The 17,704-nt window shown below is 37.2% G+C and overlaps 1 protein-coding gene across 3 annotated transcripts in view; it reads right to left on the bottom strand.

The window, feature by feature from the left end:
• Positions 1-17,704, bottom strand: part of spir (spire type actin nucleation factor) — a 77,504-nt gene that overhangs the window by 37,814 nt on the left and 21,986 nt on the right. For all 3 annotated transcript variants that reach the window (XM_070107021.1, XM_014231001.3, XM_070107022.1), the window contains exon 3: positions 15,660-15,700. In XM_070107021.1, the coding sequence (XP_069963122.1) occupies positions 15,660-15,700 (41 nt within the window). The remainder of the gene's footprint in view (positions 1-15,659; positions 15,701-17,704) is intronic.

Raw genomic sequence — 17,704 nt, 5'->3', positions numbered from 1 at the left:
TGCATACGCACGTACACAGGTTCCCAACAAGCGTTGAAAAGCAATTTCAGCAACTTTTTAGAAATTCGTAGTTCTCAAGTTGATACCCAGCACAATTGTTCATTCCAGCCACAATCTTTGAAGAATCATATTTGAAACTGTGGTCTTCTTAAATGGAGTGAGACTCAAGAAGTTCACGAGTTCCCCATATTTACTCGAAACTGAATCGCGTTTAATGTTTATTGGGTTGTCGCTGGCCGCGACATGGTTTCTTGAGTCGAATTGTCGTTCCCTATTTCTTTGCTACTTAACTATGCGCAGCATTTTTTCTACGAATCTACTTATTGCGAACTGAAGAGGTTGAAAAATACATGACAATTCCAATACAAACTGCAAGTCGCTTGTTTGAACAGACTACACATTAAAGTTTTGGGGCCTTAGTAATACAAGTAGGGTCATACCGAATACTGAATTTACACATCTGAAAATTCTCTGAGTCCTTATTAAAAGCTTTTAAAGAAAGCTTAGTGAAAGTTGTCAAGATAACTAAGAATTTCGATTTGGCTTTGGCTGGGAACTAATTAAAATATTTATGATTAATAAAGCATCCATACTGAAAGCTTTTAATGAAAGCTTAGTGAAAGTTGTCAAGATAAATAAGACGACATTATGTTGGCATAATTTGAAGGCTTTTCCTACAAATGACGTTGTAAATAATGCAAGAAATCACCATGATTCTTAAGCAAAGATATTGAAGAAGCTACATACAGTAACCAAAAAAGAAATTAGAAAAATCATGTATAACACAAAAAATTAATTTCACTATATTATCAAAGAATATGATTTGCAACGAGGAACCGAAACATTACCTCAAACTTGAAGCGCGACACAACTATCTACGAGTCATGACAAAAAAAAAATCTGGGACGTCGTTGGTTTATGTTAATGCGTTACTTAGTGTTGCGATAATTTTAACTGTGAAAGTAAACATGAAAATCAATTATTTATTATTTCTACTTAAGAGGCTGTTTATAACTGAGTAAAAAGAAGAGTTAAACGAGTGGCAAACCTTCGCAATATTCAACATAGTTCGAGCAAATCATCAAGTTACCAACAGTAGACCTTGAAAATCGTGTCTTGAACAAACAATTAGCGTCGAACTGTGCTACCGATGATTTTGCAACATTTTTGAGTGTTTCTAATATATTACAAAAACAAAAATATGTAATGCACAAGGGGCTCTTAAAATTTAGAAAGGCAGCTCACTTGTGCATTCATAGTTCCGTTAGATTGGACATAAACTGAGAATTAATAAAAACAAATTAAGAATTTGAGGCTTTGCCACTTGATCATCGAGAACAAATCAGCTTTCGGTCAACACAATGCAACATTACAATGCAAAATAGCGAAATCGGTGGGAAAAAATAAGCACTCGGTATTGCGCTCCGAATCGCTCGTTTTCGGCAGCGTGTGACTTCGAAGTTAAACTCAGGAAAAGAACATATGAACAATAATAAAAGCAATATTGCTGGGACAGTATATGGCAACTTCGATGGCTACTGGGCCGCCGCACAAAAGATGATATCGCAGAATCTTAATTGGGTAATTGGCTCAAGTACCGTAGTAGACGCTAGCAATAAGGAGAAATGAGGAAAATTGACTTGACGGCGGCAAAGAAAGAAAGGTAAAGTCAAGAACATTTCAGCGGAACACGCCAAATGGACGAACGGTGCTTTGTGTTGTTGCAGCTATCGCGGCTGCACAATCATAAGAAGGAAGAGAAATGAAACTTGTTTGCTGCATTGCAGACAAACGAAAGGCAAATAGACAACAAGAACGAGTCTTACAATCACAAAAGTTCGTAGAATAAATGTAAGTCCAACAAAAAAAATAAAACTAAAACAGTCGCAAAAGGCCCCCAAACAACAAGAAAATAAAACGCACACCATAATTTTGGTATGCTATTACAACAACACTCAGACAAACGCGCATGCGCATGCGCAGCTCACAATGAATGTGGGAAAGGAGCTATAACCATTGCAGTAAGGGCAATTGAGCCATTCAGGGAGCCGTGAAAGCATTGATGGCGGCGCGCAACATTCATTCATTTATTCACTTGAAACATGCAACATGTGGCAAGCGGGTGAGCGAGTTTGTAGTTAAATAAAGACAATTGAAATAGGTTCAGAAAAAAATATTGAAAGCCTCGCACGTTGTAGTAAAACAGGCGATGCGCGTCGCCAGTATTGAGGCATTAGCAACCAACACAAAGAACGTCGGCCAGTTTCTAGAACGTGTGTCTTCTAATATTTGCCATTCAACCGTTTTGTTTCGGTGAATGTGCCAACAGTCTGCTGCCAGGCAGAATTGCATAGCAAAACCATACCAGGTTGCAACTTGCCACACAGGTTGTTTATGGACATATTGACGTATTTGTGAGTAGCATCCTGATCATAAACTTGGTTGAGTACAAGCGCGATCGTGGACTCTTAGAGTAGACTACATAGTCAGCGGTTTGTCGTTTTGCAATATTACTCTCAACATTTTCATTGCATTTATTTCATATTTTTAGCTTTCCACGCTTTTTTAAAGTTTTTAAAGTGAGACCGATAGAAGGAGGAGCGTGTGTCTTCATGCAATTCAGGTGAAAGACTGTTGGCTTAAACGGGTAACGCGCTATTAAATTGTGCGCTTTTGTTATTGTTGCTGCCAAGCATTTGCATTTAGCAGCGGCGGGCGCACCAATACCACGCTCACACAGTCAATCGGCCGATTATAGCGAAACCTGCTAACTAAGCCAAGTCCATCGGTGATTGTTGCTGGCTAGTCGAAGCGACTGACTCCACTGCGCCTAGCCTATTTTTCTTTCATTCTTGCTATTCGTTCATTTTGCGTTCGTTTTGTAGATCTCTTGCAGCGATTCCAACGGGAACCGTTGTTTTGACCGTTGTGCGCATGCGCCAACTCCCCAACACATGCAGCAGCGAGTGCTTTGGCATCGATGTGAGTGTGTGTGTGTGTGTGTATGTGCATTGCAGTGAATGGCATCGAAATCAATTCGAAAATGATGCCGTAATTGCTGTTTTTATAGTTTGCGCTTAAAACGTTGTTGTTGTTGGCTCTATTATTGCTAATATCGGTGCGGCGAAACGTTCGCGTTGCTGCTGCGATAAAAATGCTGTTTTTCACCACAGTTCCAGTCACGATTTTGGCATCTGCCATACAGACGCGCCACTTATTCATGCGTGTTTGTGTGTGTGTGCTTGCACAAATATGTATCTAAGTTCGTAGTAAATATGTAAATGCCTGCCACACACCCTCGTTGTGGCACATTCTATTTACGCGCACTCTTTGTTTGTGCCTTTATTAGCTTCACAGCTTTTCAACTGAAGTCAATGGAAATCTGAATTTTGATCCGTTGACGTGTTGCATGAGTTGTTGCCTATGGTGAAACTTTTGACATCTACACATACATACATAAGAGTGTGCAACATTGTACAGTTAGTTGCTCATCAACTTATGCATGTATGCAGGCGCATGCGTGTAATGGCGGTGTGTGTGCGGCATGTCGCGTGTCGCTAGACGAGTGCGAGTCTTCAAGTCTCGCCCGGTGGCAGCGACTTTTTACCAGCCGTGTGCATGATCAGCGCTGCACAAGCCTAAAAACATACTTACACGTATGTTTGCAAATATATGTAGTAACATCAGCTCTGCTAGCGCTTTATTTATGTTTATGTGTGTGGGCAACATAAATCTGGCTACTTGGTGAAAGAACTTGTCTCGGCATGCCACAGTTTTTCACTTGACTTTATTTGTGCAATGCAAGCGACCAGCTTCACAGCCGCTTCCCTGTCTGTGCTGCCTGACGAGGCTTGCATGGCGGTCTTGGCTCTACTTGGCATGGTTCGGTTGGCCACCTCGCGCTGTTCGGTTGGCTTGGTTTAGCACCGACTTGTCTTAATCGATTTATTTATGTCTATATTAACAAGAACTGTGTCTCTGCAGCAAAGCCCATTTCTAGCCGGCGTGAGTGTGTGCGTGAGTTTTCGTTAGCGACACTTTTTTCTAGCGAGTTTGCATTAGCGGCGACTATTTTGCCTTTTTCAATTAAAAAGCGCCTCTTGCCACGTCGTTTTTATGGTTGTTGTGGCTTCTTTCGATCGGCCAGTATGTGCACTCTTTGGTGTTACAACTGCTGCTATTTCTCGTTAGAGTGTGGTAAATGGTCAAGGCAGTGCGACAAGTACCGTTGCTAATCCATTTCACTACGACGTTGTTGCAGAATTTGAGTGCAAACAGGTTTTGCCAATTGATAAGCGAGTTCTCCAAGCTAATGTGCGCACCTAGAAATATATGGCTACACAAACATATACATATACATATATATATAAAATAGTCTCTCCTCTTCCTCATTTCGAATCAATTTCTGCACAAGCGATAAGAGCTAAACAGGCTTATTCGGTCATTATGCCAAACCCAAGAAAACTTTCTCGTTAGGCGCGGAGTGCCTCTCACAAGCAGACAACCGAAAATGCTGTAGACTTTGGCGTTTCAAAATTGTACGCCGTTATCAGATAGATGGGCGCTACGAATATGTAAACGAATGCCAAATAAATATTTAGAAATGACTACTATTGCTTGAACTTATTTTGTTTCTATTTTTGGGGTTATTCATGTGAGTCTTCTCTTCTATTTGCTCTTCAGAATGTGAAAAATCGAAACGAAATGCAAATATTTGTGCTTTCAGTAAGGCGTGAGAATCTTAAATGATTTACGGGACAGTTCCCAGCATCAGCGGCGGCTCCCGCTTCAGCAGCGCCTGTCTTTCTCGCTACTTTACATTTCGAGCTGTCAATCCAATCAAGTCAATAGACGAGTAGGTGATCGATTGGGCAGACAGCAGAATGATTACCCGCAACAACAATGAACGCTAACGCTTATGAAATCTGAATCTATATATTGAATATATATTTGCTTTTTCTGTGAATAGGTAATGACTTAGCTTCTTCTATTCTATCGCACTCAATCATCTTAGGAAAATATTTACAATAGCGCTACAAGCTCAAAGCGAAGTTGTCAATCCAAAATTGACGTATTGTCGAAATTTCTGTTTCTTTGTTGTTTTTTACTAACGATGTTAGTTGATCGATACTTAAAAAAAATATAAACTAGTAAATCAATTTATTCGCGCACCTTCCCCCTCCTCTCCTCCATTCAAACTTCAATATCAATATTTATTTTCAATAAGCAGCTCTTTACTTCAATCTCTTTTTCTTTGCTTTCGCGTTCTTGCGTTCTTAGTTCTTTATTCTTGCCACATTGCTGCGGCATTACGGTTGCATGCTTGAGCTGCAGAGCGAGAAAAGCTTTGCGCTTGCGCGACTCTGCACCAGTCAAGCAACCACAGCGCCGTCATCGCTTTATACACGAACTATTGATTGCTCCGTCCGTCAGTCAGTCGTTTCAGTATCAGCAAACTGCATTTAACACCAGGGAGAGAGCCGTTCTACGGCAAAAGTGTTTGAATCGTTGCTCGATGACAGTTCAGACAAACAATTTGGCGTTTGAGGAATAGATTGCTGCTTGACTGATGGACGATAGTTGGCGATCACAATGCACAATGCGCGTTTATTACCAATTTTATACACAAATAACGGTAAATTGTTGCAGTAAAAAACTAAGTTACTTAGAAAATCTGTGAAGAACTTTATTGAAAGGTACTTGAACCAAATGGTGCTAGGTAGTCTGAACTTTTCGCTTTGAGAATTTATTTATTTCATGATGATTTGGTCGTCAATTGCTGTCGATGCTCTGACAAATGAATTGTATTTTGTGCTTTCATTTGTCATTTGGGCGACGATCGCTTCCGTTCATTCTAACAGGCAGTTCCACTTGGTTGGAATGCAATCATTTGATGTCATTAATGACACTATTTTTTGTTTACGTTAACATTTTTTCACAGCTGAGTGCTTACATTGGGTTCCTCAAGCGGCCGAGTCAATAAACTTGCGTATCGTTGAAGGGATCTATTGGTAATATTGCCAAATATTGACTGCAGCTGTTTATATACAGTGTCTGTTATATTTGTATCATCATTACTTTTCTAAACGAAAAACGACATAAAAATGTCATTTTTTTGTTTATCCTCTCTCTCATACACACGAAAAAGATTTATGGCGACAAAAATATATTCAAATACATATAACTTAAGTGGAAAAAATATTTGGTTTATCTTAAACGTAAAGTATAAAGTAGTCATATTCAAAAACTGAAAGTTGTCAGCCGATGGAAAATAAGTATGAAATACCTGAAAAAGCTTGTGAATTTCTCAATATTGTCAAAACTTTTGTCAACAAGATTGTAATTTAGGAAAAATAGACTTTTAGCTCATGTGCATTAAGCGGTCTTACTAAAAGATTACATATACTTACACCTTACATAAAAAATTAAGATAAAATCATAAGATCTAATCACTCTGAAATTGTGTTTGCTCAAATAATGTTTGTTTAGCCCAGATTTCTTATCTGTTGAGTCTGTTTGAGAGTTGTAACATCAGCAAATAAAGTAATATGGAAAAGTCTAATCTAAATATTGCATTAGAAGAGCCAACTGACGAATATTAACTAAGTATGCGAATGTATGGTCTCTTAACTTTATAGAAAAAAGTCTTATCAGCAAAATACCCTAATATCACATTTACAGAAAGGTTACGGAATTACCCTTGAAGCTTTAAACTCGAGTGTACTGTATATAGAGACCAAGTATATTTTCTTGAAAACGAATAAAAATATTGAAACTATTATTTTAAAAATTTCCAAAATTCCATACGTGTTTCATCACGGGAAGCTTTCTGATTCATTAATATGAAAATGTTTTAAAAATATGGCAACTCTAAATGTATTTTCGTTACTGAAATTATGGCGATTAAGTACTTATGGCTCATTATTTACATACAGACGCTTAAAACGCCGCAAATATATCCAAATTCAAAATTATAAAGTGGTAAATGCTGTCCATTAAGTAAACAAAAATAATAACAGCGCATGTGAGCGCACATACAAACGTGGTTAAGTGAAATAGCAAAACTGCATTTATTGTAACTGCATTTATTGAAGCTGGCAAATTGTTTTGTCTGTCTGTCGGTTCGGCTGGCTGTTCATTCGTCGACTTGTTTGCTTTAACCGAATCGCTGTAATACATTTCGAAGCAAATCTGCCATGACCCATTTACCGTTAAGTAGTGCTGAGCATATGCAGCCGAAAGCATTTCCATGGGCCCACAGATCCACATACAGAAACACTTAAAAGCGCATTAGGAAAATTGAAACATTGCGTATTTGAAATAAAAATAAAGATGAAGGGGGTCCACGCAGTGGTTTTTCTAATCGGGGGTTGTGTAAACTTGGGACCCCTGGAAAGGCGCATAAGTGAAAGGAGCGAAGGAAATGTGGTTGCAGTTTAATTGCGATTTTGAAACAGTGTGTTTTGTGGTTCATGCGGTCACTGATAATGATAGAAAGCGAAACCATTGTTTTAAATAGGCTCAAGGGAGGAGTCTGCTATATAATGGATCGATCATGTCAATTGGCAAATTCGGTTACAGCTTGGCACCATTATAATCTGTTTTGAGGGTGCTCTGCGGAACCGAAGTAATGCGAGTAATTGACGCCCTATGGCGAATATGCAAATACAAGCAATTCGTGAAGTTAAGCTACAATCAATCACGAACGTCTAAGGGAAAACCAGATTAACGCATTGTTCAGATGTTGTTTGAAATGCTTTCGCTTTCGAAATATCCAATAATATATAGAAGAAAATGTATTTGCAAATTTCTTTATGGATCACCCTGTATACCTTAAGTTTTGTTAAAATGAAATTTGTGCTATATGTAAACAACATAGATAATAACAACCATTCGAATTGCTTTAAAGAGTTGTTTCTGCGCTTTTCTTGACAATTTGAAGTTTGACATTTGTTGTTGTTTACAATTTGAAGCTAAGAACTTTTTTCATTTACTTTGCAAAATATATCAAAATAACGCTGTTGTGACAAACAAGTGGCACAAATGTAATCAGGTGGAAGTGCTTCAAATTTGGGTTTGTATATTCTTGAAAATATATTTATACTTCAAACTTTATGCTATGTACATTAGGGTGGCGCGAAAAAAATTGTATTTTACATAGCCCGAGGGTAAAATTTGTAGATTATAGAATAGATAAAGAAAATTTTTGGACAAATTCAAATTAAAATAAAAAATTAAAGTAAATTTTCGAGCTAAAATTTCGTTTATTTTGTAAAAATTTTTTGATAAGTGTTCTAGAAGCTGTGGAGAGTCCTCTTTCTGGCCAATTAAAAGTTATCAACTTAAAAAAAAAAGGTTTGTTGTCATTATTTGAGTTAAAAAAAAAGTCTTAAACGACAACATGCTTTCCTTAAGCGTTAAAATAAGTTTTGAGTCAAAAACCGTCACATTCGTTAATTTTTATATACATGCAAAGAGTTTAAATCAAAAATACCTTTTTCTTGTCCAAAATTTTTTTTTAACTCCACCCTAATGTACATATCTACATTTGCTTGTCTACAGTCACGGAGAACCAAGCTGTTTATATTTGCATATCTAATGGATATTTTAAATATTTTAGAACAAATAACATTATGCCAAAAAATGTATGATTAAGTCAGAATCCATCAACAATTTCTAAATAAAGATTATTTTAAGTTCTGTTTAGATTTTCGTTAACTCATAATGCAATATGTTGAAAAATTAAATTCTTCATATTCTCTATGGAACGATCTTTATGAAATATGAACTTTATTTTTCTTTAAAAATTTTAGTAATTTACTTTGGTTTGAGAGTCACTCTTCCGCTGTCACTTTGTGGCAAACAAGAACACAATTGCGCTTAACTCTTTCCAAAGGCTCTATGTACAAGAATTTAAAAGTGTGTGTGTGTGAGTATGTGTGTAACTAATGCATTGTTAGCATAGTAGAAAGCTTGGTGCTTAGGATCATATTTTCTATTTGCTGTTGTTGTTGTTGATTTGGTCTTTGACACCTTCTCCGCTTTCATTAAGCGCTTGAACTCTAGCACCTCAATGGAATTGTTTCTCAGTTTTTTTATAACTTTTTCTGTCGCTTTCAGCACGACTACCATTTATTAAGTGTTGAATACTTTGCACCTCGATAGATGTGTACGTACGTAAGTGTGTGTGTATGCAGCGAGTTTCAAATTACCTCAATATGCATATGTGCACAATAACTTGAGTGGGACCCTTGTTGTTGCTATTGTTGTGGTAAATGAGCAAGACAAATTCTTAATATTCTTTATGGCTCTTTTCCAAGCGCCCTTTTGTTATTTGTTGTTCTTTATTCTCGTTTATTAACACTTTTTCATTGCCCCACACTTGCGGGTGGCTGAAAGTGCTTGGCCGTCCAACACTTTCACACATTCCTCTTAATTTCCGCGCCATCATTCACAAAGTGGATGCCACAAAGTAATTTCAATTTGTTTGTTGTCGTTGTTAGTATCTCTTAGTTTCGACTCGTAGGTGTTGCCATCCGAAGAGATATTAATTTGCATATACTCGCATGTACTCCATATGTGTGTGTTGTGTTCGAGCTTTTTTACGTTTTGACTTTCACAGTAATGCATTTTTAAGAGCGAACAAAAAATTACAAGTATGTAGTTATAATATTATGAACAAGCAGCAACAATAACAAAGCAATGTATGAGTAAATAAAGAGTAAATGAAGACACGAAGCATGAATTTCACATTCACGGCAATGGCTTCCTTTCTACGACCTTTGTAAGCCCGGTTGGTCCCCTTGTTATTCTCCGCTGGAATTATGGACTTTTTTACTTTGCCATTTTGTTTTGCTTTTATTTTGTACGCCTAAGTTGCAGAAATGAGGTTCATTAAACAATACTTATGGGAAAATCATAAAAAATTAATGATGAACAACATTAAATTATGCATAAAATTGCATATGTAGTCACATGTGTGCCCAAAGGCCTCGTACCTGTTTCGAACATTGGTGGTGTTCCATTAATATGTATATTTATGCTTATCTACATTGGTGTGTGTGTATGACAGAGTTGTATGTGTGAGAAGAACGGTTAACTGGGAAAAATGTGTCGGTGAGAACTTTTCTAGGACAATGCTTTGCAAAGTTCACAAGCAAAAAGAACAGCAATTTATGCCTTCGAAGGTTCTTCGGGAAAAATTCTTCGACCAAAACAATGGCCCATAAATAAGAACGCATTGAATTGAATAATTGGCTTAAAGAGAGCTGATAACTAGTATATAGGTGCTCCCGTTTAAGAAGAATTTATTAATTAGCATAATTTAATAATTTTCTTTCGAGTTTTTCTCTTTGAGTAGGTGTTCCTTTAGCAAATTATTTATTTAAATAAGTCTACCTAGCTGACTCGACAAAAATTTATTTCCCATTATTATTTATTTAGATATTTTTAAGTCACAGATTTTTTAACATTTATAAAACGAAATGAAATAAGACTGAAGTTTCTTCAAATATTGGTTATATAAGACAACTAGCTAGCTTCTTATTATATTTCCATACACTTCTTTGCAAAGAATGATACTTTTGAGGTTAGGTGTTACTTCAACACGCAATTTTAAGAAAAAAACATAGAGAAAATTTTTTAACCACCGTTCCCTAAGCAATTGTTGTGGAAAAGCATAATCAATTTACGGTTCATTATTTCAAGGTGATGATGAAAATGAAAATGCTTCAACAGGAAGTTGTATCAAATAGCGCAGTTATCGACGTGAATAACAGAAACATAAAGGTGTGCTAGGGTTAATATAATTATTAGGGCAAGGCCGCTGCGCCCTTTGGGCTCGATCAATTTCCATAAAAGAAAAATGTTAATGACTTTATATACAACATTTTTACAGACCATTAAACAACTATGTAATTGTAAAATAAAAGATTTTTATATTTAGTAAGTTTAAGCCATGCAATTAAAGTAAATTATCTTGAACTGAATTATGCGCAGTAAACGTTGTGCTTGGAAGGCATTCCACAGCTGGCAAACCCAAATATATATATTTTTTTGTTGTTAAGTCGCAATAGAGCAAACTGCATCGATAACTTTCCGGTTTCTCACAAAAAATGTCAGAGGCAACAATGATCTACTGATATCTCAACAATGTTTTTGAGTACCATTGATTGGCAAATGTGAAATGGAAAAGTAAGTTGGTCAAAATCTATTAGATTTCGCGCTGATTATATCGTTTGTTAAGAACGCATTGAGTTTAGCGCCACATAAGGGTGTGCGTATTTTATATCGTGTTGCTGTATGCTGGATAGAGTGCAACCCTAGGTGAGTTACTTTAGTCGCAATCCGAATCCACTTTCGTCATGTTCCATATAAAGCTTTTGTTTTTATTGAAAAGGGTCTGGCCTAATGTATTTTTTCATAACAAGTATGACTGTACGAAAAATTGTGATTCTTATATATACATTTGTGAGTGTGGCGCCTTTAAATAAAGTAAAATTAATAATCTGCGATTATTGTAATTGCAGTGCCTGTTTTTAACGCTTGCACCATGAGTCATGCTGGCTTTTGCAGCAGGCTTTCAATAATTGTTATTTTTTATTATCATATACTAATATGTGTGTATGTATGTATTATATAGTATGAATATGAGAACGCATGTTATTCAAGATACGCAGGGTACTTTTTGAAACCCTCTTTTTAGTCAAGTAAAGTACATTATACATATATACATACAATGGTGATTTATATTTACTGATGACAGAGTTCTGCTCAGCGTTATTTTTTAAACAGTTCCATTGTCAAGAAAAAGTATAAATTTCAATGAATTAGTGATTATTAAACCGCAAAAAACATTTATTTGCATTTTATGAGGCATTTCCTTTATATCACTAGAAATACCCAGTAGGGCAATGCATTTGAATTCAGGTGGAGGTAACATTTTAAACGGGGAGTGTATAGTGTGAGCATAAGACAAAAAAAAGTTGTATCAGGGAGAGTGTCTGATTGTCCAAGTTAGATGTTATTGCAAGACAATTTGTAAGTTTTCGCTTTAGTAACAGTATTTTCTTAGTAAATTCATTATTAAACTATTTGTAACTAGTTTACGTCTGATCCCACTGAGAACGGTTCAGAAGTATATAAAACGTCGCGCTTCCGCACAGTAAACATTCGTAACATTCCTAACGACGCTGCTAAGACACATACATAAACATACATCTATTTATTTGTCAGCTGAATGTTAAATATCAACTGATGAGCTCGAGATATTTCCTTTAAGCCAGTGCATTACATCACTTGATCGAAAGAGTGAAAAAGGAAAATCTGTATTTCGATCCGACGATGCAAATGTAATGGAAAACACTCTTATTCGCCACATTGCCACAAATCACCATCGAAAGCAACGAAAAGGAAATTGCAGCCAAGTCTCGTAGCGTTTGTGGCTGCTGGCTGGTGGCTGGTGGTTGAAGGCTGGAGGCCGATGAGGCAACCAACCGCCGAGCGGCAAGCAAACGTCGTTTTAACTGCAGCGGCTGCCGTTGGTTGTTACCTGTGTGCCTTTACCTGTGCGTCTGTATGTTTCTGAGGTATGCATTCGTCTTTGTGCCACCGTTTAATGCGTGCAGCGATTTCAATTTCCATGTTGCCATAATATATCCAATTGCATAATAATGGATTAGGAAGGGAAAATAATTATGGAAAAATCATTTGATATCCACACAGCCAAATACACACACACACACTCATACATCAATTTGTGCGTGTGTGTGTATTGGCACGAATACGCATCGCTGTGGTTAGTTCCGTCTTCGAGCGCCGTTAGTGTGTTGACTGAGTGACTGATTGATTGACTGACTCATTGCCTGTGGGCAGATAAGTAGGTAGCTGGTATAAAGAGGGCCCAATTGGCTGTCAAGCGCGCTTGGCTCCGCTTGGAGTTTGCGTTTTGGTTTTGTTTTTGCTGTCTGTCATCATCGCTTTACGGATTACGTAAGATTGGTGACGACGCATTGACGCACCACCATCAGCATGCATACACCGCAAATGCCACATGTTGCATGCTATACTAGCATAGCCGTCGCGCCAGAAATGCAACGCTGCATTGTTAATTCGCTTTTGTCGATTCGATTCCGCATCTGATCGACTTTAACAAACATACAAATGTCTATGCAAGTTTGTACAAACAGCTGTACATATGTACTACATGCCATACAATGCTATTACATAACACATACACGTGCACATATGTACCTTAATTAGCTTTACGCGAAATTTCCATTTGTCGGAAACCGTCAAATGTAGCAGACTGCATTTGATAACAACAACAAGCTATCGGTCTTGACAAACAGAAAGGCTGAATTGATTTATTTTTTTTATTATTATATCATAGCCTGATAACATTTTATTTCAAGGAACCTCTAATCTCCCAAAAATTATAGAAATAAAGCACAAAATACTCGATGAAGATAAGCAAACATATACGTGAACGATGTCAGACATTAGGGTCTAGAATTAGCTGACCATTTATCTCGGTGTCGCCGGCGTTTCTTCCTCCTCAGGTTTCTCCTGGAGATCTATGTAAATATTTTAAAAATGTTTTTCAGAAAATAGTTAAAACGTTCACTGTTATTTATTAGTCAGAATATTGAAATTTATTCAATTTTTTTTTTATATAATTTTTATGTAAGTTATATTTTCTCGCTTTTCCTCTCAACGTACTTTCGTTTTTCTGAGAATAAAGCAATTACAATATTCTCCGTAAGCCGCCCATCCATAAAACAATTACAAAGGTCATTGTCAACAGTGGAAACTAAAGCAAAAACAAAAATATGAAAAATAGCAACAATTAATTAAGGCAAATTAATTGGCATTTATTAGCAATTGCAGAAATTTCCTTCATACTAAATGTGTCGTTGTGGCATTTTGTAATATGCTCTAATTATACTTCAACAAACGAACTGTGTACATATGTATATATATTTATATGTATATATACGTGTGTGTAATGGCTGTTGGAATCTTGCAAATGTAAAAATGCAAAACTGGCGAATGAGCAGAATAGAATTTGCAATAAAATTCTATTCCGACTGTAACTGCATGCTAAGCTCAGCGCTGAGCCATGTATATTGTTGTTGCTGCTAAGCGGTGATACTTGTCACGCACTGTAGCTAAAGGCAATAATAACACGGAAAATGAAATGAATTGACTAAAACAAGCAGCCAAGCTAGACGGACTCGTACGAATGCTCACAGTCTTACTGCTGAACACATATATTTTTACATATATACACACACGAATATAAATAAATAATAAAGCTGTGCGCATAAACACACGTACGAGAATTCCTCAACGCAGAGCCCTATTTATGACAAATGCCTTTTTGTCGCAAAACTTTTCAAAGCCAAGAACACTTTGCGGCAGCAGCAGAGACCGCAGAGGCAGCGGCGGTAGCAGCAGCGATTCTCTCAAAGCATTTCCCCTTTCATTGTTCTTTACTGATGCGTATTTTCCACTCACATACATACATATATATATATATGTGTATGTGTGTGTATGCAACAGCAACCGCGTTTCATATTTCAAACTTGGAAATCCGAGCGGTGACAAAAACAAAAGCAAGAGTAGAAGCCAGCAGCAGCAGCGCTTAGCTTCTACCAGCCAGTTGTGCAACCGAGCGGAACAACACCGGCAGCCGCTTGACTCATGCAACAGTCCACGGTGGGCACCTACACGCACGCCACAATCCACAGTTTCGCTTAATGGGGCAGGTAATTGAACTATTGCGCACTTGCAACCGTGCAACCGAGCAGCCGGGCAGCTAAATTCGTGTACATACACGACGGCAGCGGCGTTTAGGCCACCAATAAATGGCGGCGAGTGAGCTTTTGTTTCGATTGTAATTTAGTTTTCCATGTTTGTGGTTTCTATTGCCAATTATTTAATAAAAATCTATTGTGCGCTCGTAAAACTAAGTGATGCAATTGTTGTTAAATAAAATAGAGCGCAAAAGCTACGGAGTGGGGGAGTGTGGCTATACCATATGTGTTTGCTGAATTCTGCGCATTATTCGCGCGATTTATTGCCTCGTGGGTGCCAGATGTCAGCACAACATAAAAATTAACAAACAAAAAAAAAAAAAAAGAACGCGATATTTTCATTGTTAAGGTCGCAGACAATGGCGTTTTTAGTGAACGAACAGTATTGCGAATTAAGCATTAGACAATTCATACATTTATTTATGCCACAATTTAAAAATTTTACCTTACAAACTACATGTATGTATGTATGCATTGCTAATGATTTCAATGTCTAATTACAAATTTGTGTGCTTAATGTTGCCATATTTGTAGGTTCGTTGCACCCACTTTCATATACACTGAATTAGCTTCCCACATATTTCTACGTCATATGCCTAGCTGGCAGTCAAATACGTTTGTCAACGCTAGATGGCGCTGTAGTTGAGATTTCATTACTTCCCTGTTCACGAAATCATATTAGATTCATTTTAAAATTATACTTTAACAAAAACTGTAATGTCAAGTGCTCATTATTTTTCATAATTTTTTTCTATTATTTACAAAATCCGCATTTGACTTAAAAAAAAATATTTTTGAAAATAACTTTTGCAATATTTGATTAAATTAACTTTTTTTACTCACCTTTTTATGTGAAGCCACCAGAAGCGCGTGATTATCATCACCTATAATAAGAGCAAAAAAATAATAAATAAAATAACTCATGGAAAAAGAGAAACGTCATAAAAGTCTTCCACGAGATTATCATCTTAAAAATTAAGCGCAGCAAATTAAACAGCTTAAACAAATATTTGATTGCAAAATCAGTCATCAACAATGCACACGAAGTGCTCCAAGACAGCCTTCAAAAGCATGGTAAATCAGAGTCACAACAACAATAGATTGAAGTATGAAGTATTGCTTGAGAGGCGACGATGAGTTTGTTATTAAAATTTAAGCATTTCATCATGAGATAAAGCAGTGCCCAATGACATTTACGAGATCACGACAAATGCACGAAGCGTGATGCGATGCAGGAAGGAAAAAAGCACACCGAACGCTGCGTACTCGCACGCACACTCAAACATTTAAAATACATATAAAAGTGTCGATGCATACAGATGGCGCAAGTATAGTTAGAGGAGGTGACGGCGCCACATTTTTTGTGTGTTAGCAGTCTGTTTTTACTTGTAAGCATGGCGGGGTACGCGTGTGTGTGGCCCACATATTTCAAGTTGCAAATGAGTTTAAAAAAGTATTTAAATACATACAAACATGAATGAACACATGCCTATATAGCAATGTACCTGCGCGTTCGTGTGTGTATGCTAATGCAAATCGGCGGCAATGGCGCTGGTAATGAGTGGTATTGGATTTCTGAGTTCGCTGAACCGTTCAAGCGCTTATTTACCATACCTTATGCACACACTCACACAAAATGCGCAAATACAAATGCTATAAATTGTTAAAATATGGAATGCCTATGCTGAAGTCAGTGTTAAAAGTCAGCTGAAGTGCCGCAGCGCTCACTGATGACTGCCATAAATCTCTGAACCACAGCGGCGTATTTCTGTTTGGTAATAATTGAAATGTTTAGCGACACTGAGTTCGCTCATCAACTGGAGCTGCGCTTGGCTTGCGCTTAACACTTGACTAGTGGTGAATATTCGCATTTGATGACAATAAATCATTATCGGCGATCGAGGGCGCAGGTGGCGAAGGGTGCCATATTATTCGAACAGCGTTCAAATGAAATAAATATTAGAAATATTCAATTGACAGCAGGCATGTTGACTGCTGACTTCTGTTTTAAATATTTTGAACCGTTAAAATTCAAATTATGCCACTAGCAAGCGTATGACATCAGCGTGTCAACCGATGCCCGAGTTTACTTAAAACGCGTAAATCACCAGCAATAAAAAAAAATTCATTTAAGAAATGGCAACGTACCGAAATAGGGAATTAAACCATTAATTTATGAGCTTCCAGCCGCAGCTGTAACATCATTATTATTAATATTATTATTACGTGATACCAAAGCAGCAGTCAACAGGCGAAAACAAAGAAATGTGTATCTAATATTTGTTTGTATATATGTGTGTTTCTCCAAAATGACTACGGCGAACGCCAAACAGCGTTTTGGGTACAAAACGACCGTTAAATGTCAATTAAGTATTTCAGCAAATTAAATTCCGCTTGCGTGTTGCACATGCCACAACTTGTGTATTTCTTAGAACGCAAACAAAGCCAAGAACCAATAATTTGATTAGAAAATCTACAAATATGTATATGCTACACCACACGTACAGCTGTATGCTTGCCTCGATGGGAGTCGCGAAGTCTGCAGTCTCCGAGGCCAATAGAGACCGTGAGTCCCATCATTAAACGCCCTCTATAACTCTCCCTGACCGCTTCCAAAAGTCGCTGTTATTTTAAATTCGCGTGCATGTGTGTGCGCCCATTTATTGCGTGTGCGTTTGTGGAAGGTTCTTTAGAAAGCCGTTATTATTAAATAAAATAAATATTCGCAAATGACATCATGCGAATGCCACAAACGCGTTGTCTTATTGTTTTTTTTTGTGTGTGCGCGCGCTTGGGCAGCTAATTTATTCAATTAGTAAGAGTATCGAGTTTAATTAAATTTTGAGCGCGTAAATTTTGCATGCATTGAAACAAGGCAACAATGGAAA

This window comes from Bactrocera oleae, chromosome 3, assembly GCF_042242935.1.
Source record: "Bactrocera oleae isolate idBacOlea1 chromosome 3, idBacOlea1, whole genome shotgun sequence".
NCBI lineage: Eukaryota > Metazoa > Arthropoda > Insecta > Diptera > Tephritidae > Bactrocera > Bactrocera oleae.
This window is presented reverse-complemented; position numbering and strand designations above follow the sequence as displayed.